At 56.5% G+C, this 25,296-nt stretch overlaps 1 protein-coding gene across 3 annotated transcripts; it reads right to left on the bottom strand.

Annotated features, from left to right (window-relative positions):
- Positions 1-1,245: 1,245 nt before the first annotated feature.
- NCF1 (neutrophil cytosolic factor 1) lies at positions 1,246-16,800 on the bottom strand. 3 transcript variants are annotated; one of them, XM_047089208.1, is made up of 11 exons: positions 16,697-16,800; positions 11,091-11,171; positions 7,859-7,928; positions 7,595-7,760; positions 6,302-6,360; positions 5,485-5,607; positions 4,956-5,063; positions 4,009-4,126; positions 2,446-2,553; positions 1,764-1,897; positions 1,246-1,528 (listed from the first exon to the last, which is right to left on the bottom strand). In XM_047089208.1, the coding sequence occupies exons 1-11, from the start codon at positions 16,766-16,768 to the stop codon at positions 1,404-1,406; spliced, it is 1,164 nt and encodes a 387-aa protein (XP_046945164.1). In that variant the 5' UTR covers positions 16,769-16,800; the 3' UTR covers positions 1,246-1,403. The 3 variants fall into 3 exon arrangements, with proteins under 3 accessions (XP_046945164.1, XP_046945163.1, XP_046945165.1); XM_047089207.1 differs by having other exon boundaries at positions 7,859-7,934; positions 16,697-16,799; XM_047089209.1 differs by lacking the exon at positions 11,091-11,171 and having other exon boundaries at positions 7,859-7,934; positions 16,697-16,783.
- Positions 16,801-25,296: the final 8,496 nt, after the last annotated feature.

Here is a 25,296-nt window from a genome sequence, read left to right as displayed (position 1 = left end):
TCACGATCTCATCGTTTTGTGGGTTCGAGCCCCACACTGGGCTCTGTGCTGACAGTGCAAAGCCTGCTTGAGATTCTCTCTCCCTCTCTCTCTGCCCCTCCCCGACTCACGCCCTGGCTCTCTCTCAAAATAAGTAAAATTAAAAAAAAAAAAATATACTGGCGGCGCACACACCATGCCCCTAACTCAGACCCAGACACCTACAGGCACACCCGCCCAGTGCTCTCTGTTGGCTCCACGGGGGACAGCAGAGGCCCCCGGACATGCCCCCCTGACCTCAGGCCCACATACCACCGGGGCCTACACATCAGCACATGACAGTGGGGCATCATGAGGCCACCTCCAAAGGGACCAGAAATACAGAAAAACATGGGGGAAAACATTTGATCAGGACTTTAGCTAGAAGACACTGAAACTACAAATTATGAAGTATTATGAAAATATACAGTTTTTTTTAAGTTCTAATTGCAACTGAACAAGCAAAGGGCTTGGGGTTGTTGGTGGTTAATTCTCCCACAGCTTTGTAAGATAGTCCTTGACGGGCTGGACTTTTCCAACAAAGCGGGTCTGCAAAAAGCAGCAGAGCACAGGGCTCAGTGATTTTCTCAAGGCCTTTTGGGGGTCAGATTATCCTCTTGAGAAGCATGGGTCTGCCGATTTTCCCCGACCTCTAAGGGACCAGCCTTGGCCACCCTCAGGTGCCTCCTTCCACGAGCAGGAACAGCTCTCCCTGCTACCCCATGGCTTTCCCCACAAGCTGCATCTGTTCCCAGATTGCCGCTCCAGGTTGCACCCTAGTGTCTTTGCATTTTGCAAAAGATCAACCAGCAAAGACTTTGAGGCCGTGGGCTGGCAGCAATGCTGGGGTAGGCCGTGAGGATCTGTTCATCACTGAACAATTGCTTTCTGGAACAACCTCCAAACCGGGCAGCATCTCTGAATAATCAGAGGCGCTTCCTACCTGTACCTCAATTACAATTTCTCTTTGTCACCTAAGGTGCAAACACCGCGCACTCTGGCACCCTTCCTCAGTGGGACCAAAGTTTCCGCAGGCAGTGTCTATCCAGACAAACGGCCAGCGGGCGGACCGCGGGTTCCTCTTGCACCTGACCCTGTGCAAACAGTTCTTGCAACTCCCCGCCCCCCCTCAAATTCTGGCCCCCGCAGAGCTCACAGCCCTCAGTCCTAATTCTAGAGATACGGCGTGCCCAGCCCAGTCCGGCCCGCTTCTCTACAGAGCCTCAGTCCACTCCAGGCAACATTTATTGACAGCGGTTAACAGGTGGGGCGGGGCCCGGGGCTGCCGGAAGCATCCGGACCTCCGGATCTGTACAAGTGTATACTGGAAAGGGGCGGGACGGGGCGGAGGGGCCAGGGCGCCATCTAGGGGAGGCGCCGCGGCCTCAGACTGCGGACGCCAGCTTCCGCTTGGTGCTCTCGCTGCAGCGATGCAGGATGAGGTCTGCGCTGGGCCGCGGGGGCACCGCGGGCTGTGGTTTTGCGCCTCCAGTCTGCGCCTGTTCCCTTGCTGCGGAAAGCCCAGACCCGTGAGCGGCCCGGCTCCGCCCTTCAGGCCCCGCCCCGCCTTCTAGGCCCCGCCCCGGGCCCCGCCCACCACGAGGCAGCTGCAGACACTCACGCCGCCGGCTCCCAGCGCTCTGCGGCCCTGGCCCCGCCTCCAGGCCCCGCCCCGTCCTCCAGGCCCCGCCCCGGGCACGCCCCACCCCACCCCGGGCCGCGGCAGGCACTAAGTCCAGGGCTACCTGAGCGCTGCGGCTGGGGCCGCGCCTGGCGGCGGCGCTGCTGCAAAAAACGGACACTGTTGCGCCGATAGGTGTCCTGGCTGAGGCGCTTCCGCGACCGCTGGTGGATGCTGTGTGCGTTGCGGATGGATGACCTGGGCCCAGAGGGATGGGGACGTTGCTCAACTCCTGTGCGTTCCCCCCCCCCGCCCCCTCGTCCCTGCCTTTGGGGACTCGCACGACCGCTCCTGGAGTCCAACGACTGGCCGGGGGCAGTGGAAAGCGGGCCGGGACCCCACACGGCTGGGCGGGGCATGATTGCGGCTACCCAGCGCCGATGCGGACTCCAGTCGGTCACAGAGCCCAGGTCTATTTCCCACGCCCTTCGGCGGCCTTCAGCCCGTGTCCTCCCCAGGAAGACCTCTGCACTGCCGCCCCCCTCATGGGCGGTCCCCAAGGACTCTAGGCATCGACGCCTACGCCTTCACCTCACACCCCTGCTTTCCCACCTCCCCTGTGCCAACCCCACGATGAAGGAGGGCACGTCCATCCTCGACCCAGTGAGGGTGCGGCCTCCCTAGCCTGTCCCTGCCTCCACCCCGGCCTCCCTCCCCAGCGCTGGCAATGCAGGGACTGGACCGACAGGGGGACCCGTGGTACACCCCCCTCCTCGGCCCCGCCCAATCCCGGGATGCTCGCTCACCTCCGGGGCGGCGCCCCTCGGCTCTTGATCTGGCGTTGGGCCTGGGCTGCATCCTGCCCAGACTTCTGTAGGTACATGGATGGAAAGTAGCCTGTGACGTCGCCTTTCCTGCAACAGAAGCAGCCCTTGAACCCCAGGCAGTCACGGCAGGGAGTAGGGGCCTCAGACGTGGGGGGCTCAGGGATCCCTCTAAACAGTCCGGGTTAAGGCAGCTAGGAGGTTGCAGACACCCCGGTGCCCACGGACACCAGACCCTGCCCCTCTGGGCCTCAGTTTCCTCATCTGTGCAACACAGGCCCCCACAGCTGTGATGGTGGTAGTGGGAGGAAGTCAGCAGGTCCACCTTGCCCCCCAGGGACATGTGTTTGCAATGAAGCATCTGCAACAGCCTGTTTGTCAGATTTTTTCGTTTATGGTCACTGCTTTCTGTATCTAAGAAACTTTCTGCCCATCTCCAGGGCACCAGGTTCCCCTATGCTTTCTTTCCAAAAGGTTTTTGTGCTTGGCGAAACCCACGACCCATCCCGAATACATGTGAGTGCTGCTGAGGTAGGGGCCTAGACGCCTTTTCTCCATGTGGACGCCCAAATGTTCCAGCACCACGTGTTGAAAAGATGTTTCTTTCCGTTCTCACCACTATAATTTGAGAGCAAGAAAAAAAAAAAAACCCCACTTTGCATAATACAAACCTCACTCTGCAAAACTGATTCCTCTTGGCTGGTGGGAGAATCACAGGCAGATTCTCAGAGGTGCGTGGCAGGGGCGGGGGGGGGGGGTTAAACTGAGTGGTGGTTAGAAAGATTGAGAAACCCTGCCTCGAAACCTCCAGCCCAGGGCCATGCTGATGGTGGGTACCGTGGCCACAGGCTCACTGGGGCCCTGGACAGACTCAGGGCTCTGAAAAGGTGGATATGGATCTGGGGAGCCCCAGTGGGCCCAAGAAAACGGCTAAGTCCTCAGGGTTCTCCTTTTCCCCAGGAGGAATGAACAGATAAGAATCATTTGCAACAGGGGCACCTGGGTGGCTCGGTCAGCTGATCGTCTGACTCTTGATTTGGGCTCAGGTCATGATTTCATGGCTTGTGGGATCTAGCCCCGGAAGAGGCTCTGCACTGCCTAATTGGGATTCTCTCTCCTCTCTCTCTGCCCCTCCCCCACTTGCATGCGCGCATGCTCTCTCTCTCAAAACAAATAAACTTAAAAAAAGAATTGCAACAAAAGATTTAAAAGGAAAAGAGATGACAGGGCCTGCCTCTACCAGTTCGCAAATACAATAATGAACACAATTAATTGTGTTGTTTATAGAAGGACTAAGAGATGGCGAGGTGACCCCAAGTCTCAAAGGAAAAAGGTCCCCACTCAGACAAGGACACTGAACCCCGAAAGACGGGCGGGGTGGGATTATCCCTGGTCTACCACCAAAATGGAGACTGAGTCCAGAGACAGACAGTGGCTTACCCAGAGTCACGCACCCCAATGGGCACGGACCCCAAACGGGCCCTGCCCCAGGCCAGGGCTGGCATTCAGGGTGGGCGCAGTGGGGAGGGAGGGGTGCTCTCCTACCTGACGACCCACCAGCCATCCAGCAGCTTGTGAATGACATCGATGGTTTCGCCCTCCTGCAGGGACACTTCGTCCTCCATCTGGGCAGTGTAGGCTTTGATGGTGACGTAGGGCTCACCTGGTCGTCCGCGGGAGCAGGGACGTGGTGTGAGGGTCTGGCTGCCCCCCCACCCCCGGCTTGCCTCCCTTCCTCTCCTCTCTGGGCCTGAGGCTTCCTGCAGCCCCCGCCACGCCCTCCCTCCTCCGCACCTGCTCCTTGTGGTCTCCCTCTGCAAACTGCTGCCCCCCACCGGTGAGGGGACGCCACTACACCCAGGGGCTCCCACCTCCCACCACCCACAGCAGGGGCCCAGGCGCCCGGATCCCAGGAGGGGCCCGGCAGGAGGTGCAAGGGTAGAGCGCCCATCCACCTGTCACCTGAGCCCCTTTGACGCCTGCCAACTGCCCACATCCGGAGCTGCCTACCCAGTGTATACACCTTTCCCCGCTTTTCCAGAGAAGCCACAAATCCACACATCGTTGTGAGATCTCTCCCTTTTAAAATACGGGCAACCAACTCAAACTCGTCTCAACCTCCCCCTGAGCCCCATCCGGCCCAGGGGCTTCCAGTCAGCGAGGATGCCCCCGCCTCCAGGCAGTACGCCTTCCTGACGCTCACCGGTCGGCTTCCCGCCGGCCCGGTCCCCGGCTGGCCCCACCACCTGTCTCAGGCTGGCCGACCTCAGCGCTTCACCTCTACTCTACCTCCCGCGTCTCCGTCCTGACCAAGGGCACCACCTCTTCCCGGGGCCCTCCAACCGGACTATGGGGTCTCCACCCTGGCTGCCCCACTGCCCAGCCCACAATCCTATCCAAGCCCACAGCGGTCACTTCCGGCTTCTTGGCATCCCAGGGCCCCTCCGGTCCCTTCCCCTCACATCGTTATGGTCGTGGAGGGCAGGTGGTACCTTCATAGTTGGGCTCGGGGTCCTCTGCCTCATCAGGACTGTCCAGGGGCTCCAAGTAGGATGCGGGGACCCAACCTCGCTTTGTCTTCGTTTGGCAGAACCACCAGCCTGTGCCAGGCGTGCGAGGCGGGAAGTCTGGGCGGGCCCGGCAGCCGCCCCCCTCCCCCAGGGTGGTAAGGACGCCCCGACATAGGCACACAGACACCCAACACTCGGATTCAGAGATGTCACCTTCAGCACACTCCACGCCCAAGTGACACACAGCCACACACACAGGTCACAGGGTGAGAGCTCAGAATCCGCCTCACACACGTCGTGACCCGGCCACCCGGGGGGGGGGGACATAAGCCCCGGAGGTGCAGGGGTGCCCACAGCCTCAGCTTGGGGACAGAGCGGGGAGGACAGTCAGGGCCCCCGAAGGAGCCACAGCCCGTCAGGTGAGGAGGAAGCCCCAGGCCGTCCGAGAGGCTTGTGGCCACGGCTGCGGGCACCAAGGGGAGGAAGGTCCCGGGAGGGCGGGGAGGCTGACCACTCTCGCTCTTCTCCACGACGTCCACCACGTCGCCCGTGGCCAGAGCCATCTGGGAGCCCGAGCTCTTCTCGAAGTCAGCGATGGCACGGTACGTCTGCAGGATGATGGGGCCCGTGATGTCTGGGCAGAGGGAGGGCAGGGTAAGCGGACGCCGCGGGGCTGGGCTGCCTCCTCCCGGTGGTCCCCTGTGTCGGCCCCCGGGGCCCTGGTGTCCCCGCCCCACCCAGCTGCAAGCACGCCAGAGGGGTATGCACCCTGCCAGCTGGAAAGCAGCAGGCACAAGCTAGTTAAGCCCCTGACTCTCGGTCTCGGCTCGGGCCATGGTCTCACCGTGCGTGGGATCGAGCCCCAGGATGTGCTCTGCGCTGACGGCTCAGAGCCTGCTTGGGATTCTGTTTCCCCCTCTCCCTGCCCCTTCCCTGCGTGCACTCTCGCTCTTAAAATAAACTTTTTTTTTTTTTAATGTTAAAAACAACAACAATGATCATGCAGTAAAGATCACACACGGTCATGCCCCTGTGTGAGCCATGAAGGCCACCTTGGCCCCCAGACCTGTTCACTCACTCAGCCACGACATCCCCGGGCTGTGGGCACCAGGGTCGTGCTGGGCAATGCAGCCACAGACATGAGCCCCCAAAGCTTCACGTCTAGTGACCCCCCAAAGATCCCCACTCTTTAGTGCAGCCACCGAGACCCTTCAAGGCGGGTCTCCCCCACCCCCGGCCCCTTTCCCTGCACAGCCTGCGCTCAGGATCCCTGATCACGTTCCCAGACCCCACAGGGTGACCCACGCGTGACTGCCCATGTCTCTCACCCGTGACGCTGTTGTTCTTGCTGTCTTTGGGCACCAGGTAAGTCTCTGGCTTTTTCACCCTGCAGGAAAGAATAGTCCGGGTTAGACGGCTCAGAAGCCCCGGGCAGACCCACAGAACTCCCCAAAAGGAAAAGGAAGGTGGGATGGGGGAGGGCACTGTGGAGGAAAGGGCTAGAAAGGCCCCCCAGCCTCCGGCAGACCCGAAGAAGAGAATGCACTTGGGTCCAGGTAAGGATGCACTCCGGGCTGGAAAAGCCTCTTGTCACCTCAGGGGTCAGCCCCCTCCTCCTGGGGCCTGGGGAGAGCAGCCAACAGGGAGTGGGTGTCCCCGCCCCCCAGGCCCGTGGGAGCTGCCCTGCCCGGGACCAGCGGTGCGTTCAGGGGTCGGTCCACACTGCTGGAGTCCGTCCACGGCGGCCTCACCCATATTCAGTGAGCAGAGAGGACGGAGAGAGGGGCCACCCCAGCAAGACGGCACATCCCCCCGAGAGCTCATGAGGCTTCTCAGATATTTCCATGCTGGGCCCTGAGTACAGCAGACCCCAGGAGCAGGACAGGCGGAGAAGGAGGTGACAAAGCGGAGGCGTGTCCCGCAATTAGCCGTGGCCACCAACCCCCCACCCTGCTGGGGCTCTGAACTTCCCAGTTGGTAACGCTGTCCACGGCACCCATTTCTCCATCTGGCCCTTACCACCCCGGTACAGACGGGAAAACTGCTCTCAGAAGGTTCGGCCAGGCTGAGGATCTAGGATCTCAGGGTCCCGGCCCAGGGAGCCCCGCCCCCCCGGCACCAGACTCCAGGGAAGAGACTTGGCAGGGCACCAAGTGGCTCAGTCGGTTGAGCATCTGACTCGGTTTCAGCTCAGGTCACATTCTCGTGGTTTTGTGAGTTCGAGCCCCCCACCCCCACCCCCGTCGGGCTCTGCACAGGTAGGGTGGAGCCTCCTTGGGATTCTCTCTCTCTCTCTCTCTCTCTCTCTCTCTCTCTCACTCTGCCCCTTCCCCACTCGAGCTGTCTCTCTCTCTCTCAAAATAAATAAATAAAACTTAAAAAAAAAAAAAGACAGAAGGACTTGGCAGGGATGCTGGGGGACGGAGGGGAGGGGTTGCAGGTCACACAGGCCACAGCTGGAATCCCGCCTCCTCCTGTTTCAGGCTGTGTGACTTTGGGCAGGTCGCCTCCCCTCTCTGAGCTTTAGTTATCTGTAACACGGGGGAGGTCCTGTGCCCCCCTCCCCGGGCAGAGCTCACCACCCTCCCCCACTTCGGGGACAGAGTGAGGGGGCCACTCACTGGTTGTCCGTGGGGAGCTTGAGGTCGTCGGGGCGAACCTTGAAGAAGTCGAGGAGGTGGGGACAGCGGGAAATCTTGACAGGCAGGCTCATGAGCGCACCAAAGTACTCGGTGAGGGTGCCCTGGCGACTCTCAGCGACCCGCTGCCCGTCGAACCACCGCGGGGCTGGCCAGGCCAGGGAGGGGCACCAGAGAACTAGTGAGCACCTTCTCAGGTCAAGGTCCCGTGGGCGTGGGGGGAGGGGCGGTGACCCCGCTCCTCACCTGGCAGGTGGGGGATGATCCTGTTCTCTGCGTTGATGTCCCCGGCCTCAATAGGAAACATTTCCTTTAACTGTTTCTAGACAGAAAACAAAAGGGGCAAGAAGGTCCTTTTTTTAAAAAAATTTTCAAGAATGTTTTATTTATTTTTGAGATAGAGAGAGACAGAGTGCAAGCAGGGGAGGGGCAGAGAGAGAGGGAGACGCAGAATCCGAAGCAGGGTCCAGGCTCTGAGCTGTCAGCACGGAGCCCGACTCGGGGCTCAAACTCACGAACCGTGGGATCATGACGTGAGCCGAAGTCGGACGCTCAACTGACTGAGCCACCCAGGCGCCCCTGAATGTCCTTTATTCCAACACTATACAAGTACAGAATTGGAAGCAACCCCTCGAATCACTCGGAGTAGAAACTTCTGGAGGCGTCCTTGGTTCTCTCTTCCTCTCTCACTTCACCTCCTTGCCACCAGCAGGTCCTTTTGCTTCTCCTCCTGAAATCCACCCAGAATCTGACCCTTCTCGCCACCCACATGGCCACCACCTTGGTCTGAGTGCCACCGAGCCTGGGTTCTTACATACTCTCCCACGCTTGTCTGTCCTCAATCAGCACCCTCTTAAAACTTAAACTGGATCATCCGTCCCTCCTCTGCTCAGAGCCCTCCCTGCCTCTCAGCTCACTCAGAATGGAAGCCAAGAGCCTCACATCAGTCTACCGGGCCCCTCGGACCTGTTCCCGCCCGCCTCGCTGACCTCCTCTGCCACCACCCTTCCCTCCCTTGTTCACTCTGTACCAGACGCCCCTGGATACTCCGGGCCCATTCCTGCCCCAGGGCCTTTGCACTTGCTCTTCCGTTCCTCCCCATTTGCCAATGGCGCTTTCTCTTTTTCTTTCTCCTTCTTCAGGTCTCTGCTCAGATAGCTCCCCTGCAGTGAAACCTTCTCCTTGACGATTTCCCTTCCTAACCCAATCCTCCCCGTCCCCCCTCCCTGCCTCATTTTTCCCATAGTTGTAATAACTAACACACTACGCACAGTACTTATGTGTTGTCTGTGTCTTATCCTGACTCCTCTGCTAGAACCTAAGGTCCACAAGGGAAGGCAAGGACTTGGGTCTTTCTCATGCCCTTGTCACCTTTACAGCACCTCCCGCCCCCCAAGTAGAATGCACCTGGCGCTTAGGAAGTGCTCGGTAAGTAGTTGCTGAATGGACGAATGAGCCCAGCAATTAGTACAAGGGTCTAATCTTACGATGGAACAACCCAGCACACTTCAAAGAGGAGACGCGGAGCTGTGCATGGGCCAAGCAGGGGAGGGTCTCAAACACGTGACCCAGTGACGGTAGCGAGGCCAGCAGGCTGATGGCCTCTAGAAAGCCTGCAGAAAATGCGCGCTCCGCACTACTGTACCTTGTTGTTGAACGTGTGTGCGCGCACTTACCCGGGGCTGGAGCAGGGGTGGCGTTATGGGATGAAGGATGCCTTCTACTCTTTCGTAATGTTTTATTGCCTTTATCTTACAAAAGCCTTGCGGGGCGCCTTGGCTGGCTCAGTCGGCAGAGCGTGCAACTCTTGATCTCAGGATCATGAGATCTTGTGGGGCATAGAGCTTACATAAACACACACACACACACACACACACACACACACACACACACACACACAGAAAGCCTTGTAGCAAACAGCACAGACACATTAACTGTGTTCCAGAGTGCTGGCTGTGTGGGACTGCTTACACTACAGTCTTCTTCCTATTTCTCTGCATTTGGTTTTAAACCTCTCATGCAAGAGAGGTTTGAATCTGGCTGACGGCAGGCACCTCTCTTTGAATCTGGCTGACGGCGGGCACCCACAAAGCAAGAGAAGTCAGGGTTGCCTGCCCTCCTTCTCACCTCCCCGGGGACCTCATGGGGCCAGTGACCGGGAGTTAAAGAGCAAACTCCTGGGATGAGAACCTGGTGGTGACACTAACCAGGCTGTCCCTTTAAGAACACCCCCAGGATCGGGTGCCTGGGTGGCTCAGTCGGTTGAGCATCCGACTTCGGCTCAGGTCATGATCTCACGGTTCGAGCCCCGCATCGGGCTCTGTGCTGACAGCTCAGAGCCTGGAGCCCGCTTCGGATTCTGTGTCTCCCTCTCTCTCTGCCCCTCCCCCGCTCACACTCTGTCTCTCTCTCAAAAATAAACAAACATTAAAAAAATAAACAAAATTATATATGTATAAAGAATGCCACCAGGAGTTTATGCGGACGGCGTTTCTGTGTGGGAAAAGCAAACTACCCTGGAGATGGACGGAAAGGATGGCTGCACGACATTGTGAATGTACCTCTTGCCACCGAAATTGTACGCTTGAAATGCTACATTTGTGTTACGTGTACCACGTCAAAACAGACTTTAAGGAAGGGCGCCTGGGTAGCACAGTGGGTTCAATGTCTGACTTTTTTTTTTCAACTTTATTTTTTTATTTTGAGGCGGGGTGGGGGGAGGGAGGGGCAGAGAGAGAGAGGAAGAGAGAATCCCAAGCAGGCTCCATGCCGTCAGCACAGATGCCCAACCCGGGGCTCAAACCCACGACCCATGAGGTCACGCATGACCTGAGCCAAAGTCAGGCACTTAACCAACTGAGCCACCCAGGCGCCCCGAGTGTCTGACTCTTGATCTCCGTTCTTGATCTCTGTGTGATGGGGCAGAGCCTGCTTGGGATTCTGTCTCTCCTTCTCTCCGCCCCTCCCCCACTTATGCACACACTCTCTCTCTCTCTCTCAAATAAATAAAAACTTGAAAAAAGTTTTTAAACAGACTTTAAGGCAAATGTTCTTTTAAGTTAAGAAATAAATAGGGGCGCCTGGGTGGCGCAGTCGGCTAAGCGTCCGACTTCAGCCAGGTCACGATCTCACGGTCCGTGAGTTCGAGCCCCGCGTCAGGCTCTGGGCTGATGGCTCGGAGCCTGGAGCCTGTTTCCGATTCTGTGTCTCCCTCTCTCTCTGCCCTCCCCCGTTCATGCTTTGTCTCTCTCTGTCCCAAAAATAAATAAACGTTGAAAAAAAAAAATTAAAAAAAAAAAAAAAAAGAAAGAAAGAAATAACGCCCCCTTGACTGTGGGCGGGGGGCTGATGGGGGTTCTTCAGTCCCTGGCCACAGAACCTGGGCTGCCCCCCCCTCCGTCCAAGGGCAGAGCTGGGAGTGGGGGTGGTGTCCCCTCCCGCCCCCGCCCCCGTCCCCGGCGCACACCCGGGCACTCACGTGGAACTCGTAGATTTCCGGGAACCCCCGGTAGACCACCTTCTCGGACAGGTCCTGCCATTTCACCAGGAACATGTACACCTAGGGGGTGGCCGGGGCAGAGGACCTCATTCAGCTTCCTGGTGGAAGCCCAGGAGACTTGGGGGGGGGTGGGGAGAGCACTCTTTGGGGTGACCTAGGCCAAGAGAGGGCACCGGCTTCCTGGACCCCAGAGCTGCCACCCTCCAGCTTTAGGATCAGGGCAAGATGTTCAGCTTCTCTCAAATTAACTCAAATCCCTCCTCCGTGAATTGGAGATACAGGGAGGGCCCCCCTCCTAGGGCCGGTAGGAGAGCGACAGGTGGTGAGACAGAAGAGCCAGGGCTGGGACAAGACAGCGTAAGGCTCCGTTTCTACCAAATGTCCACAATGGACACATAGACACCGAAACGTAGATCCGAGGGTGCGGGGTGCCGGGCGGGCAACGCGGAATTTCTAATGGGTACAGGGGTGCTTTTGGGTGGTGACAAAAATCGAATATTAATTGTATGAGGGCCGCACAAGTCTGTGAATACTAAAAACCACCTAGGACTGTACCCTTTACCTAGGTGGATTCGAGGATCGTATCTCAGTGGAGCCATTATTAGAAAGAAAAACAAAAAAACTTGGTAAGGAAAAACCAAAATACAGGCAGGAGAATTCTACTCGGCCACAAAGAGGAACAAATTACTGACAGATGGCAGCCACACGGAGGAATCTCAAAAGCGCTATGCTGAGTGAAAGCGGCCAGACACAAAAGGCCACACACAGGGCAGGACTCGATATCTATGATGTTCCAGACGAAAAGCGTAACTAATTTAAGGTGGAAAAAAATCAGAACAGTGGTTGCCTCTGGGGGATGGGGGAGGAATGTGTGCGGAGCAGCAGAATCTGGGGTGATGGTAACCATCTATATCTTTTTTTTTAATTAAAAAAATTTTTAATGTTTATTTATGTTTGAGAGAGAGAGCGAGAGAATGTGAGCAGGGGAGGGGCAGAGAATCTGAAGCAGGCGTCCAGGCTCCAAGCTGTCAGCACAGAGCCCGACGCGGGGCTCGAACCCACGAACCGTGAGATCATGACCTGAGCCGAAGTCAGACGGCTAACGGACTGAACCACCCAGGCGCCCCTGGAAACAATCTATGTCTTGGCGAGGATTTGGGTTACACAGGGACATGTACCTTCAAAACTCGGCAAATGTCTCTAAGTCTGGTGGATTTCATTTTACATAAATTTTACATCAAACGAGGAAAACACTAGGGGCGCCTGGCCGGCTCAGTCAGCAGAGCCTGTGACTCTTGATCTGGGGGTCGTGAGTTCAAGCCCACGCTGGGCGTAGAGATGACTTCAATAAATGAATAAACTTCAAAAAAAATCCTTTAAAGAACTTTTTAAAAAGTGAAAGCAAAAAGCAAACAGTGTGATAGAAACATGAGCAAAAGGCATGAAAAGTTCACGGTTATACACCCACACATATATATGTAACCCTAAACATACAAAGAAGTGTCGACTTTACTTATAACAACACCAGGGCAGGGTCATTAGGTAATTGCCAGTTAGTGAAAACAATCGAAATGGTTGTTTGAGGACACAATGGTGCAGTCACACAACGGACTCTTATATACATGTAAAAAAAAATGGGACAGACTTAATGAACTAATTTGGAGGGAACTCTGTGATATTATAGGATCATGGGGAAAAGGCAGGTATAGCATATGTCATCAGATAGCTTTGTTTATTGTCTGTGTAAAGAAGGAAAAATAAGAAAAAATGCATATATATTTTAAAGTTTTATTTATTATTATTTTTTAATGTTTCTTTTTTTTTAAACGTTTATTTATTTTTGAGAGAGAGAGAGACAGAGCATGAACAGGGGAGGGGCAGAGAGAGAGGGAGACCAGAATCTGAAACGGGCTCCAGGCTCTGAGCTGTCAGCACAGAGCCCAACGTGGGGCTCGAACTCACGGACCGCGAGATCATGACCTGAGCTGAAGTCGGACGCTTAACCGACCGAGCCACCCAGGTGCCCCTAAACTTTTATTTACTTAAGTAATCTCTATACCCCACGTGGGGTTCGAACTCACTACCCTGAGATTAAGAGTCTCATATTCCTCTGATGAACCATCCAGGCACCCCAAGAAAATATTTATACATTTTTCTTCCTCCCTCCCTTCCTTCCTCTGTTTCTTCCTTTCTTTCTTTTTAAATATTTTATTTTTAAGTAATCTCTACACCCACATGGGGCCGGAATCCACGACCCAGAGATCAAGAACTCGCTCAGTCCTCTGACTGAGCCAGCCAGGCACACCCTTTTTTTTTGCAAAGAGAAATACAGGAAAGATAAATCAGAATGAGCCTTTGAACATATCTTTCTAGAAAGTTTGATGATCGATTGCATCAAATATGTTAACATATGGCACATTTAAAAATAAAATTAAGAGGTGCCTGGGTGGCTCGGTCGGTAAGCGTCCAACTTAGGCTCAGGTCATGATCTCGCGGTCCGTGAGTTCAAGCCCCGCATCGGGTTCTGTGCTGACGGCTTGGAGCCTGGAGCCTGCTTCAGATTCTGTGTCTCCCTCTCCTCTCTGTCCCTCCCCCACTCATGCTCTGTCTCTCTCTCCCTCTCTCAAAAATAAACATTTTAAAAAAAATAAAAAAATTAGATCAACAATGATTAAAAAATTTGTTAATGTTTATATATTTTTGAGAGAGAGAGAGAAAGAGAGAGAGAGAGCAAGTGGGGGAGGGACAGAGAGGAAGAGAAAATCCCACGCAGGCCCTGAGCTGTCAGCACAGAGCCCGAAATGGGGCTGGAACCCACGAACTGTGAGATCATGACCTGAGCTGAAATCAAGAGTCAGATGTTTAACCGACTGAGTCACCCGGGCACCCCAGGGTTTTGTTTTTAACTTCAAATTGGAAACAAAAACAAATGAACCTCACTATCTGTCAAATGGGTAACAACCGTATTAAAGAGAAACTGGAAAAGAAAAATTCCAAGTAACTTTTAGTTACAGTATTTTACTACCCTCAGTCCAAAAGGAGAAGAAAAAATTGCAAAGAAAGCTTAAAATGTGACTTAATGAATTTGCAGGTTGATTGTTAATAATGGTGCAGGAGCTGTCATTCTGGTCAAACAAGCCCATGTGGATTGCAGCATCGAGCAAAGGACTAAATATAATTTTGTTGGGAGCCGGGGTTCTCGTGGAGAAAGGAAGCGTCTATGAATATAAAGCGGTACAAGGCAAGAATGAGATGAAATGGCCTTCCGCACCCCCCACCCCCGTCGGTCCATTGAAAGGACAACAGGCAATGACACCCCAGAGGCAACAAACACACTCAGCTTCCAGATCTAGGGTTTCTAACATCACTCCCCACTGCAAAGAAACAGGGGTCCTTAGTGAAAATGGCTGAGTCCAGGGGTCCGGCTGGAGGGCACCAGACGCTGGAACATCTCGTACCAGAAGTAAGAGTGTGCTCTTGGGGCGCCCGGGTGGCTCAGTCGGTCGAGAGTCCGACTTCGGCTCAGGTCAGGACCTCTCAGTTCGTGAGTTCGAGCCCCGCATTGGGGTTGCTGCTGTCAGTGCTTCGGTTCCTCTGTCCCCCTCTCTTTCTCTCCCTCCCCCGCTTGCGTGGGATGATGTGAGCATAAAATAAGTTATGGTTCCCATTGAATAAAAGAGAAATCCATGCATCCGTATTGGCATAAGTAAATAGTAAGGAAGAGGGGAACAACTTTATGGTAAAACGCTGACTAATAAATGCAGAGGGAATTATAGAGTTGAAAACTCACTATTTGGCAATCATTATAGTAGTTTGACTTGGGCAAGCGTCATCCGCGTACTATACGAGCAATGGGCTATTCATATTGTTTCACAGAATCTCCCCGCACAAAGGGAGAAATAGTAACCTTACTTACACTAGAGACACTTGGTGATCAAAATTAGCCATCACCATCGGAAGAAAAAGCAAAATCGCCTGCCTCTGATAGGATCAACGACGAGAACACAGTGTCACTTCCCGGGTGTTCCTGCCACGGACGCATAGCCTGAATCTGAGGAAGAAGGAGTAGCCAAGTCCTTCTGTAGAAGGGATGTCCCACAAAACGACAGGTCCCAGCTCTACAGAATGTCAACGTTGGGAAGGACCAAGAAAGGTGGGTTAAGATTGACCCGGATTAAAGGAGTCTGAAGGGTCACAGGCAGGTGAAACGCAGCAGGTGGTCCTGGATGGGATCCCGGACCGGATCGTTTTTTACCACAGAGGACAAGCAGGGGAACTGGTAAGGACTGAATAATGGTGTTTCATCTACGATACTTTGCCGATGTTGACACATTTGCAGAGAATGTTGTCGATTTTAAGAAATACACAGTAGTATTTAGGAGGGGGCGCCTGGGTGGCTCCGTAGGAAGAGAGGCAGACTCTTGATCTCAGGGTCATGAGTTCAAGCCCCACACTGGGCAAGCAGCCTACGTAAAAAGGGGCGGGCCCCGAGTGTCTCCCAGGGCTGAGTGTCTGACTCTTGATTTCAGCTCAGGTCAGGATCCCAGGGTTGTGGGTGGGATAGAGCCCTCTTCGGGCTCCATCGTGGAGCCTGCTGGAGACTCCCTCCCTCCATCCCTCTCTCTCTCTCTCTCTCTCTCTCTCTCTCTCTCTCTCTCTGTCTCTCCCTCTGCCCCCTCCCCAGCTCCTGCTCTCTGTCTCTAATAAATAAATAAATAAATAAATAAATAAATAAATAATAATAATAATAAAAGAGAAAGGAACAAACAAGCAAACACAATGTCTCCAATTTCCTCTGGGATGGTTCAGAAAAGTTCTGTTAGAGAGAGAGGGAGAGAGAGAGAAGGGGAAGGAGGGGGATGGGGGACGGAGAGGAGAGAGGGAGCACAGAGGTGGGTGGAGAAAATTTGGAGGAATTGGTGCTTTGGGGACAGCCTTTCTGTAAGTTTGAAATTATTTCAAAATTAAAAGTGAGGACAAGAAAGGATACATTTGTGTCCTGCAAATACCAGACAAAGCAGAGCCCCTCCCCGGCCTTCCTGTCCTCCGGCCTTGGGGACCCACGGCGGGTGGACGTGTCTGGGCAGATAATTCCCAGCCCCGAGGGCAGGGGGTCGGGGGGCCTTTTTGGGCCCCTTGGTGGTGTCACCCTACTAGAAGGGATTCCCCCTGTAATGTCGCTGACTCCACGGCGGGCCGGGGGGGGGGGGGGGAAGAGGGGCGCCGCCAGCACTCCGTCCTGGAGGAGCACTCCGTGAGAGCTGGGGTGGTCAGGGAGGGCTGCCCGGAGGAGCGCGCTGGGGGCGAACAGGGCGCCACAGGGAACTCCTGGCCGGGGCGGGCAGGCTAGGGGGTAGGTGGGCTGGCGGGGGGGGGGGGGCGGTCAGGGGCCAGGCTGGCTGTCCTCCCACCGAGGGCCGGGGGCGGGGTGGGGGGAGGGGCAGGGCGCGCCTCCGTTTAAGGGACGCACATCGGCCGGCCGCGCGGGACGGCCCCGTGGGGCACCTGCGCGGCCCCGACAGGCTCGTCCCCGCGCGGCCGCAGGGTCCCCCCAGTCCCCCCTCTCAGGGCGCTCGGCTACTCACGTAGTGCTGGCTGGGGGCGAAGCGCTTCTCGAAGCCCAGGAGGGCGATGTGGCGGATGAAGGTGTCCCCCATGGCTGGGCTGCGGGGCGCTCCCCGGCTGGCGGGTCTTAAATGGGCCAGAAAGAGGAAGTCACTTCGGGGGGCAGGGCAGGAGGGGGCAGGGAGGGTGCAGAGGAGCCTCTGCTTCTCCTTTCAGTTTCTGGGATCCCTCAGACTCCCCTGGCGGGGACGTGAGGGGCCACACGCAGGCATGTCCTCCCCTCCCCCACCCCGTGGTCTACGGGCCCCACAGTTTGGGGGGGGTGTCCACCCCCCACCCCCCACCCCTGTCTCTGGCTAACCCCAGGCCCCGCCACACCGGCCTCTCTGCTGCCCCTGGGACACCCCAAGCTGCTCCCGCCCCGGGGCCTCTGCCCTCGGAGCGTCCCCCCACCCCCGGGACCATCTCCCGCATCTCTGGAAGTCCCTCCCTCGTCCCTTCGGGTTTCTGCTCAAAAGGCACCGCCTCCAAGAGGCCTTTCTTGATATGTTCACGCGAAACAGCAAAACTTCATGCTTCCCCACCCCGCTTTCCTGTTTTTATTCAGATGGACGTATTACGGAGCTCGTGTTTTTACAATGTCTCTCTTTACCGCAATGCGGGCCCCGGGAGAGCAAGGAGACCGGCTGGCCGCGCGCGGTCCTTTTATACTTGGACAGTCGCCGCGCCGCTTGGGGACCGTGTCCGTGGGAGGGCGCGCGGGCGTCAGGTGCACGCCTGCAGGTGTGTGTAACTGAGCCAGTGGCGGTGGGGATGGGCTTGGAGTGAGGCTTGCGTTCAACTCCGATCAAATCCGGGCGCCCGAGGGGCTGAGTCGGTTAGGAGTCCGACTCCGGCTCAGGTCATGATCTCCCGTTTCAGTTCGTGAGTTTGAAACTTGCTACGGGCCCCACGCTGACAACCCAAGCGGAGCCTGCTTGGGGTGCTCTCTCTCTCAATCTTTCTCTCTCTGCTCCTCCCCCACTCGTTCTTTCTCTCAAAACAAACTAAAAATTAAAAAAACAAAAACAAAAAAAACCTGATCAATGGATCCTCAAGGCTGCCTCAGTTTTCTCCTGAGATGGGGCCATGGTCTCCGCCAGGAGGGGATTTGGATTTGGGGTGAAGCGGTGAGCAGGAAGTGGCTGGGGGTCTCCCATTGGCACCTAGGAGCCTAGGACGCACACGAGGGCCTGGGAGGCTTAGAGGTTATGGGGCTGGTCCAAGGTCACCGGGCAGGTGGCCCAGTCTGGCTGCAGGCTCAGGGTGGAGGGGCCAGTTTGTGTCCCAGACGCGTGATTCCAAGACTGTGAGACCATGGCAAAGGCCACCAGCACTCTGAGAGCCACGGGTCCCCCTGGACTACTGGGGGGTGAGGGTAGCCTCTGGCAGAGGGGAGCCAGAACAGGCCCTTTTGTGTCTGTTACCACGACTGGTCAGATTGGTGGCTGGATGTTCTTGGTTTCATCCCAGCGTGGGAGCCATGGGGCGCCGGCATGGCTCAGTCGGTTGAACGACTGACTCTTGGTTTTGGCTCAGGTCATGATCTCCCGGTTCCTGAGTCCGAGCCCCTTGTGGGGCTGCTCGGAGCCTGCTTGGGATTCTCTCTCTCTCCGTCTCCCTGCCCCTCCCCTGCTCTCTCTCTCTCTCTCTCTCAAAACGAATAAACTTTAAAAAACAAAGAAGGGCAGGGGCCACGCTCTCTGCTCTGAGATTTGGTTGGCACGTCCCCTGTGGTCACGGGGAGGTCACCAGCCCTGGGTGTTGCCGGCCCTGTAGGGCCTTTCTCTGTTATGTATCTAGAATCTTCCCACACAGGATGACACGGTGCTCAGCAACGAGAAGGAACGGCCACACACCACATGGGCGAGGAATCTTCTAGGCACGCGGTGCAGGGAGAGAGGGCACAGAGCACACCTTCGCTGCAGGGGGCCCTCACCAGTCTGCACAGTGTGGGATGGCAGGGTGACCTCTGGGGTGGGGGTGGCGGCCGCAAGGGAGCAGGAGGCGGCAGCTGGGTGCCCTTTCCTGGTGAGGCTACGTCCGAGGGCGCCGCTCGCTTTCTGAAAACCAACCCAGCCGGGGGCCCGGGGGCCACAGGACTGTGCACCGCCCTTTTCTGAGGGTCTGTTGTGCTTGGATGAAAACTGCAAATGAGGAATCGATTGAGGTCCCGCGCAGGGCCCTCTGGTCCTTTAGGCACCACACAGACACCCCGCCCGCCTCTGGCCGGCCCTGTCCCACCCGGGGCTGCCCCGCGGTCCCCGCAGACAGCAGCCTCGCTCACCTGGGCACAGGAGGGGAAGAGGGGAAGTCAGGGGCTTTGCCACAAGCAGGACCTCCTGAGCGCCGGTCGCTTCCTGCCCTTCCTCCCGCGGTCACTCCACTCTTGCACAACTGCCCGGCCGGGCTGCCCTGTCCCACAGACACCAGCCACAGCTGTCAGCTGCCACCTTTCTTTCCACTTCCCTCCTGCGGCCTCCCCGTACTTCCTCACGTGGCACCGGCAGGGAGAAGCGCCACGGCAGCACGAAGACCAGAAATCCTGCCGTCCCTGGCAGTGGCCTCTGTGGCTCAGCGGGCTCAAAGCCTTTGTGAGGCTGAGACAGGACTCGCGTGCGTGGGTGGAAAAAGCAAGAGATCAAAGGGTTTTAAAAAGGTGGGGGGGGGGGGTGGCGCCAGGGTGGCTCGGTCGGTTAGGTCGGTTAAGTGTACGTTGGGCTCTTGATTTCGGCTCAGGTCACGATCTCAAGGTTCGTGAGTTCGAGCCCCGAATAGGGCTCTGTGCTGTCAGCATGGAGCTTGCTTGGGATTCTCTCTCTCCGCCCGTCCCCTGCTCACACACTCTCTCTCAAAATAAATAAATAAACTAAAAATAAACAAATAAATAAAGGGAATGAACAAAGAAGGAGATGATAGATGGATAAAAGGTGGTTTTTCTTTTGGGGGGGAGATACAAAAATTTTAAAAAGGTTTTAAAACTTTTATTGTGAAGTATACAGAAAACTGTAGAAAATGGACAGTTTAATGATTATCAAGTCATAACTATCACAAAGTAGATGTCTCACTACCTGTTGGCTGGGGATCAGAACAATATCCCAGAGGACCTCCCCACCTCCCCTTGGTGGCCGGGTCAGGAATGCTTTTTCATAAACACCTCACATCAACAGCCTCACAACGAGGCTGTCAGGTGGATACTGTTATGTCCCCCACCCTATAGGTGGGGAAACCGAGGCACAGAGCGGTAAATAGGTTGCTGTGGCTAGTAAGGGAAGCGCTGGGATTTGAACCCGGGGAGTCTGGACCCCAGGCCCACGCAGCCAACCACTAGGCTCCCCTGCCCTGCCCTTGAATGTGAGTGAATGATGATGGACGTAACGGGATTCACGACGGAAGAGTCAGCCTGTGTGGACACTGCAGAGAGGGAGACTCTCAAATCGGGCCAGCCTGGGAGGGCAGAGCTTTCCTTCCATGCTTGAGGGTCTTGGCCTCTTTCCAGGTGCCACCTCCTCCACCCCCAGGCCGCCCCCAGATGGGCTGGACTGGCCAGTTCCTCAACCAGGAAATCCCCAAGGCTGGGCCAACAGAGACAAGCTGAGTGGAGAGGGGTTTGGAGTAAGAGCCTGAGGTCCAGGCAGTGCCCTCCGGGATTCTAGGGCTTTCCAGGATTGGAACAAATCAACCATCATTTTGAGGCGGTTCTTTCCCAAGTGTAACGCAGAGCCCTCCTTGGTGGAGAAAAGCCTGGATCAGAACCCTGGGCCAGCCCTCAGCACCAGCTCGCTCCTGGTGCCTGCACTGGCAGGATGGGGCCCCGAGTCACCACCCACCAGTAGGCAGACAAACCACTTGGGAGGGCACGTGGCCGTGAAGGGCGAGGCTCTAATGGCAAGCAGGTGTCTCTATGCAGAAATGCAGGTTGCTGGAGATCTGCTTCCCAAGGGAACGCAAGTCTTCATTTCTCGGCCAACCTGGGCCAGAAATGGGTTCTGGCTGGGCCGGGGACGGACCTCATCGGAAGAGAGCCAGGTGCCTGCACCCGGGACACATCTGAGTCCCACCCCTGGGAATTTCTTCTCCCCTTGGCCTAAGGATTCTGGAGTGAAGGCTCAGACCCCGCCAAGGGAGGACGCATGCACGCCAACCGCCGGCCGTGGGCACGGTGGACTCACACCCACTTGCTTGGGACTCAGACGCCTTCACTTCTAGTTGGGAGCCCTTGGCAAGGTAACTTCGTTGTTTCACCTGGAAGATGGGGCTAACAGCTGCAGATTTCGCAGGCCGTGTTCTGGATCACATGAGGCTCAAGTGCTTAGCTTGGCAAATGACTCTCATCAGAGTGCTGTGCAGGACCAGCCCGGGGTGCAGTGGGGTGCAGGGGTGGGAGAGGTCTACTCTGCCAGTTTGGGTGTGTGTGTGGGGGGGGGGTTCTCACTGTTGAAACTGGGACTTGAACAAGGGCAGGGCCGAATGAGTGGCAGCAGGCAGGTGTGAGGCTCGGACCCCTGGACTGGCTCTCATTCTGCTGGGAGTGGTCACCTAAGCCTGGAACAGAGGCTTTCCCTTCAAGGTCAGGCAGAGGACAGAAACCAAGACCGTGGGCTTCAGCTTGGGGCTGTCCCCACTGCACTGCAGCTCTCTGGCAGAGCTCCGGACACGCAGCGGCCCGGCAGATCCGATGGATGGAGTTTGGCGAGCCCTCCAGGGCTTGGCCTTGTGCCTGCCCCCCTCCACACCCCAAACCCACTGCCTGGCTGACACTTCCTTGCTGACTGGGCCCAGATGTGTCATGCGGTGAGAGTTATTTAAAGCTCGTTGACCACAGAGGATAAATCCAGCAGCAAGCTGCCACCGCGGGGGGTTCGCGATTTGCTTGAGCTTCAAGCTAATTCCAGTAGCGAGGCAATCGCGCCTCCAGGTGCAGTCACCAGGGCTGAGCTGCCGCGTGCACATCTGTCCGGGCCTGGGAGCGGGAAGTCGGCTGGCGGTGTGGCGTCCGCGACTTGCCAGGGGCTCAGTACCTCTGCCATCCCCAAGGGGATACGGGACACTAAGGACGCACGGGTGTGGAGTGAGGGGATGGCCACCTGCAGACAGGTGGGGTACACAGGTGTGAAGTGACCGCTCACGCCATCCTGCAGCACACGGTCTCGTGCCACTGGTCCCTTCTGAAGGCCAATAAGCCAACACTTGCTATGGCTTCATGACCACACTCCGACCCTGCGTTTTTGGAGCCCCTCACCCGTTATCTCTTATGAAGGATTTTTCCTAGAGGCTCTACACTGCTCACTATAAGAGGACGATTTTGGTCTGAGTTCAATAGATCCTCTCAGGGTCGATCTAGGCCTTCTTACAGCCTGTGACATCTCAGCTTCTGGAAGGCGGTCCTGTATTCTCTGCCTCTGGTTGGGTCTATCCAGTGGTTTTTTTTTTTAAAAAAAAATTTTTTTTTTTCAACGTTTATTTATTTTTGGGACAGAGAGAGAGACAGAGCATGAACGGGGGAGGGCCAGAGAGAGAGGGAGACACAGAATCTGAAACAGGCTCCAGGCTCCGAGCCATCAGCCCAGAGCCTGACGCGGGGCTCGAACTCACGGACCGCGAGATCGTGACCTGGCTGAAGTCGGACGCTTAACCGACTGCGCCACCCAGGCGCCCCATCCAGTGGTTTTTATTGAAAGGACTGGGGACCTCTCCTACCAGGTCCCCTTGAGCATCGTCAAGGGCATGGTCCTTGATAAGGGTCATTACTGCTTTAGGGAACTTGAGGCTTAAATGAGCAGAGACCACACATGAAGTGGATACTACAAAATGTCCCTCAACCACCTGATCTGGCTTCTGAGAAGGAAACCCGGCAGGAAACCCCTTTACAAACGGGTGTACAAATGGGTGTTATGTCATCGCCCGCTTTCAACTTTGCAGGCACTTCCTTAAAATAAAACCACAAGGTATGCCTGGCTTGGGGGTGAGGTGGGGTGGGGCAGCAGGGGGAGGTAAGGTGATATACAAAACCATTGTTGACCAGACTAAAGAAGCTGGGGGAAAACCGAGTCTATGCGCCTTTGTTTTGTATTTAACCCAGTTCTTGGTGGGGAGAAAGCCCCTCTGGGGCAGCTAAGCTAGGTCCACCCACTGTGCTTGTCAACGGGCCACCAGGCCCCAGGCCCAGACCCCTAGGTACGTGTGGTTTCACAACCAGCCACAAGCTTTCTTCTTTGAGCTAAGAAGGTTGGCAGCCATGGGGCAAACCCCTCACCTATTGGAGTAAGAGAGTCCAGACTGCAGAGGTTAGGAAAGCAACTTCTTGGGGGGGGGGGGTCGGTCTCAATAGAAGGACAAACAGCCCCTGACTCACAGGCCGGAAAAGCCAAGCAAGAGCTGCTATGCTAAAGAGAGCAGCCTACAGGTCACCTCAGTTCCTGAAACCCTGCTCCATTCTTTGCCCCCATCCTAGGGAAACCAAGGCGTCCCTGGGGGAGAGCACGTCTTCCAAACACACGCGTGTCCAGAAACCGCGGCTTCCATTTAGGAGAGCTACCCATTGGTGGGTGGCAATTCCCTACCCACTAAAGGTTAAGTCAACCAAGTCCCTTGAATTTCTTTAGACCAGGGCTTGGGGTGTTTAGTGGAAACTGGAAAGGCCTGGTCAGTCTTCCTCTCCCAGATTTTTTTTCCTTCCCAACACACCTTTCCGGTCTTTGGTGGTGGTGATGGTGGGGAAGAAACAAGGCACCAAGGTTGCTCCGAATAACAGACCTACTTCAAAGGGAACCAGCTGCCTGCTGCGGAAAGCAGTGCTGTGGAACATCGCAGGCTACAGATCTGGGCTCAAGTCCCATCCGTTTGTCAGTCTCAGGGGAAGACTGGGGCGGCGGGGGGCGCGACTCAAGTCTTCACTTCCTCATCCGCAAACTCTGAAAGCGACCTCGGCAAGGCACGAGAGCACACTCAATACCCCTAACCTCCCCTCGGGAACCAGAGGTCTGGAGAGGTCTCTTCTGACGCACTGCCTGCCAGGAAGGACCATCCTGCGTACGCTCAGCAGCCGCGTCTGGGTCGGCCGGGCAAATGCACAGATCCCTCCTGACACATTCCCTTCCAGCTTCGGCGGGGGCCCTTCCCCTCAGCCCCACCCTCTGTGGAGAATCTTCATTCTCCCCTCCCTCCACTGAAGATCCACAGCTGGGACAGGGGGGTTTGCGCTGAGCCTGACTCCGTGGACGGGATCTAAAGCGTACAATCCCGGCACGGACACATTTCTTGGCTTTTACGGTTCTCCCGAAGGAAGGTTCCTCGAGTGACAACTGTCCAGAAGTGGAGCTTGGATTTGGTCATAAAGCCCACGTTCCCTGTCGCTCCACTTCCCAGAAGGATTGTGTTTAACCAACACTCACGGAATAAGGAGGCTGTTTCGGAAACACTAACTGACAAGGCCTGAGCTGCGTTCTTCAGTTCAGTCCTCACTGACCCACCAGAGATCTCGGGGGGCAAGTTTCACCCCCACTCCCTCGCAGAGCCACAGTGTACCTGTGGTCTCATTTACGTACACACTGCTGACTCGTGAACACAGGGAGCGGAGGCTTCGTCTCCCGGCCTTCCTGGGCGCCCCCAGAGTCAGCCAGGGCGACCCCCCCCCTCCCCGTCCATGGACAAGCCCCGGGGCCCCTGCAGGAAGGAGGCAATTGGGGAAGGCGGTCGCCTGGCCAGGAAGCACGGCTGCTCTGAGGCTACGGGACCACGGGACGCAGGGGCCTAGGGCGACCGGACGCCTCGCCCCACACACAGGCTCTTCCAGCAGGATGGGACGGGAGCACTCCTGGCTTCGGGGAGCTCGTTCAGTTCAGAGGGGAGGCGGAACGGGGCAGGCAGCATTCCTCAAGCCTGTAACAAGTCAGGACGAGGGCGGAGCGCAGATTCTGTGCTGTCTGCCCGGAGACCAGGAACAGAAACCGATCCACGGGGCAGATGTGAAACGAAAAAGGAAAAGCTTTCCGACAACATACAAAAATAAAAATTCGCGTGTGTGTGCCAGATTTGTTGCTCTTGCACTGAAGGGTTAAACAGATCTCCTTGCTGAGTGTGATCCCACAAAATGGTAAAAAAAAAAAAAAAAAGCGTTAGGTGTAAGCCTCCACTCTTTTAAAAGCCGCCCGTGGAGGGGCAGGTTCTTAAGCAGCTGGGGGGGGGGGGGGGGGCGTCGTGGGCGAGGGTGGCAGGCTGCCCGAGCTTTTGGAAACGGCTTCCCAGGAACCACGAGACCCTCAACCGTAGCAGCTGTCACCCTGGTGTCGGTCAGGAGGCTAGCGACCAGGGCGCTTGTTCTGCCTTCCCCGAGCGCACCCGCGGAGAGAACAGAAAGTCCCCAGTGTGCATGCGCTGCAGGGTTCTGTCGCGGGAGGAGCTCCGGCTGGAGCGGCCCGGGGAGGGGACAGGGGGCGGTCCCAGCACCGCCCCGAAGGGCAGAGTCGGGGGCTCGGGCCCCAGAACGGCGCCCTCCTAGCCCTCGCCCTGCACGCCGCCTACCACCGAACCACCCGGGTTCCCCAGACAGAACCACGAAAACACCTTCGAGAGCAATGAG

Source organism: Lynx rufus, unplaced genomic scaffold (genome assembly GCF_022079265.1).
Source record: "Lynx rufus isolate CCGP_SWC_20201006 ecotype Redwood Valley unplaced genomic scaffold, mLynRuf1.p SCAF_27, whole genome shotgun sequence".
Taxonomy (NCBI): Eukaryota; Metazoa; Chordata; class Mammalia; order Carnivora; family Felidae; genus Lynx; species Lynx rufus.
The sequence above is the reverse complement of the archived record's forward strand: the minus strand, read 5'-3'. Positions and strand labels throughout refer to the sequence as shown.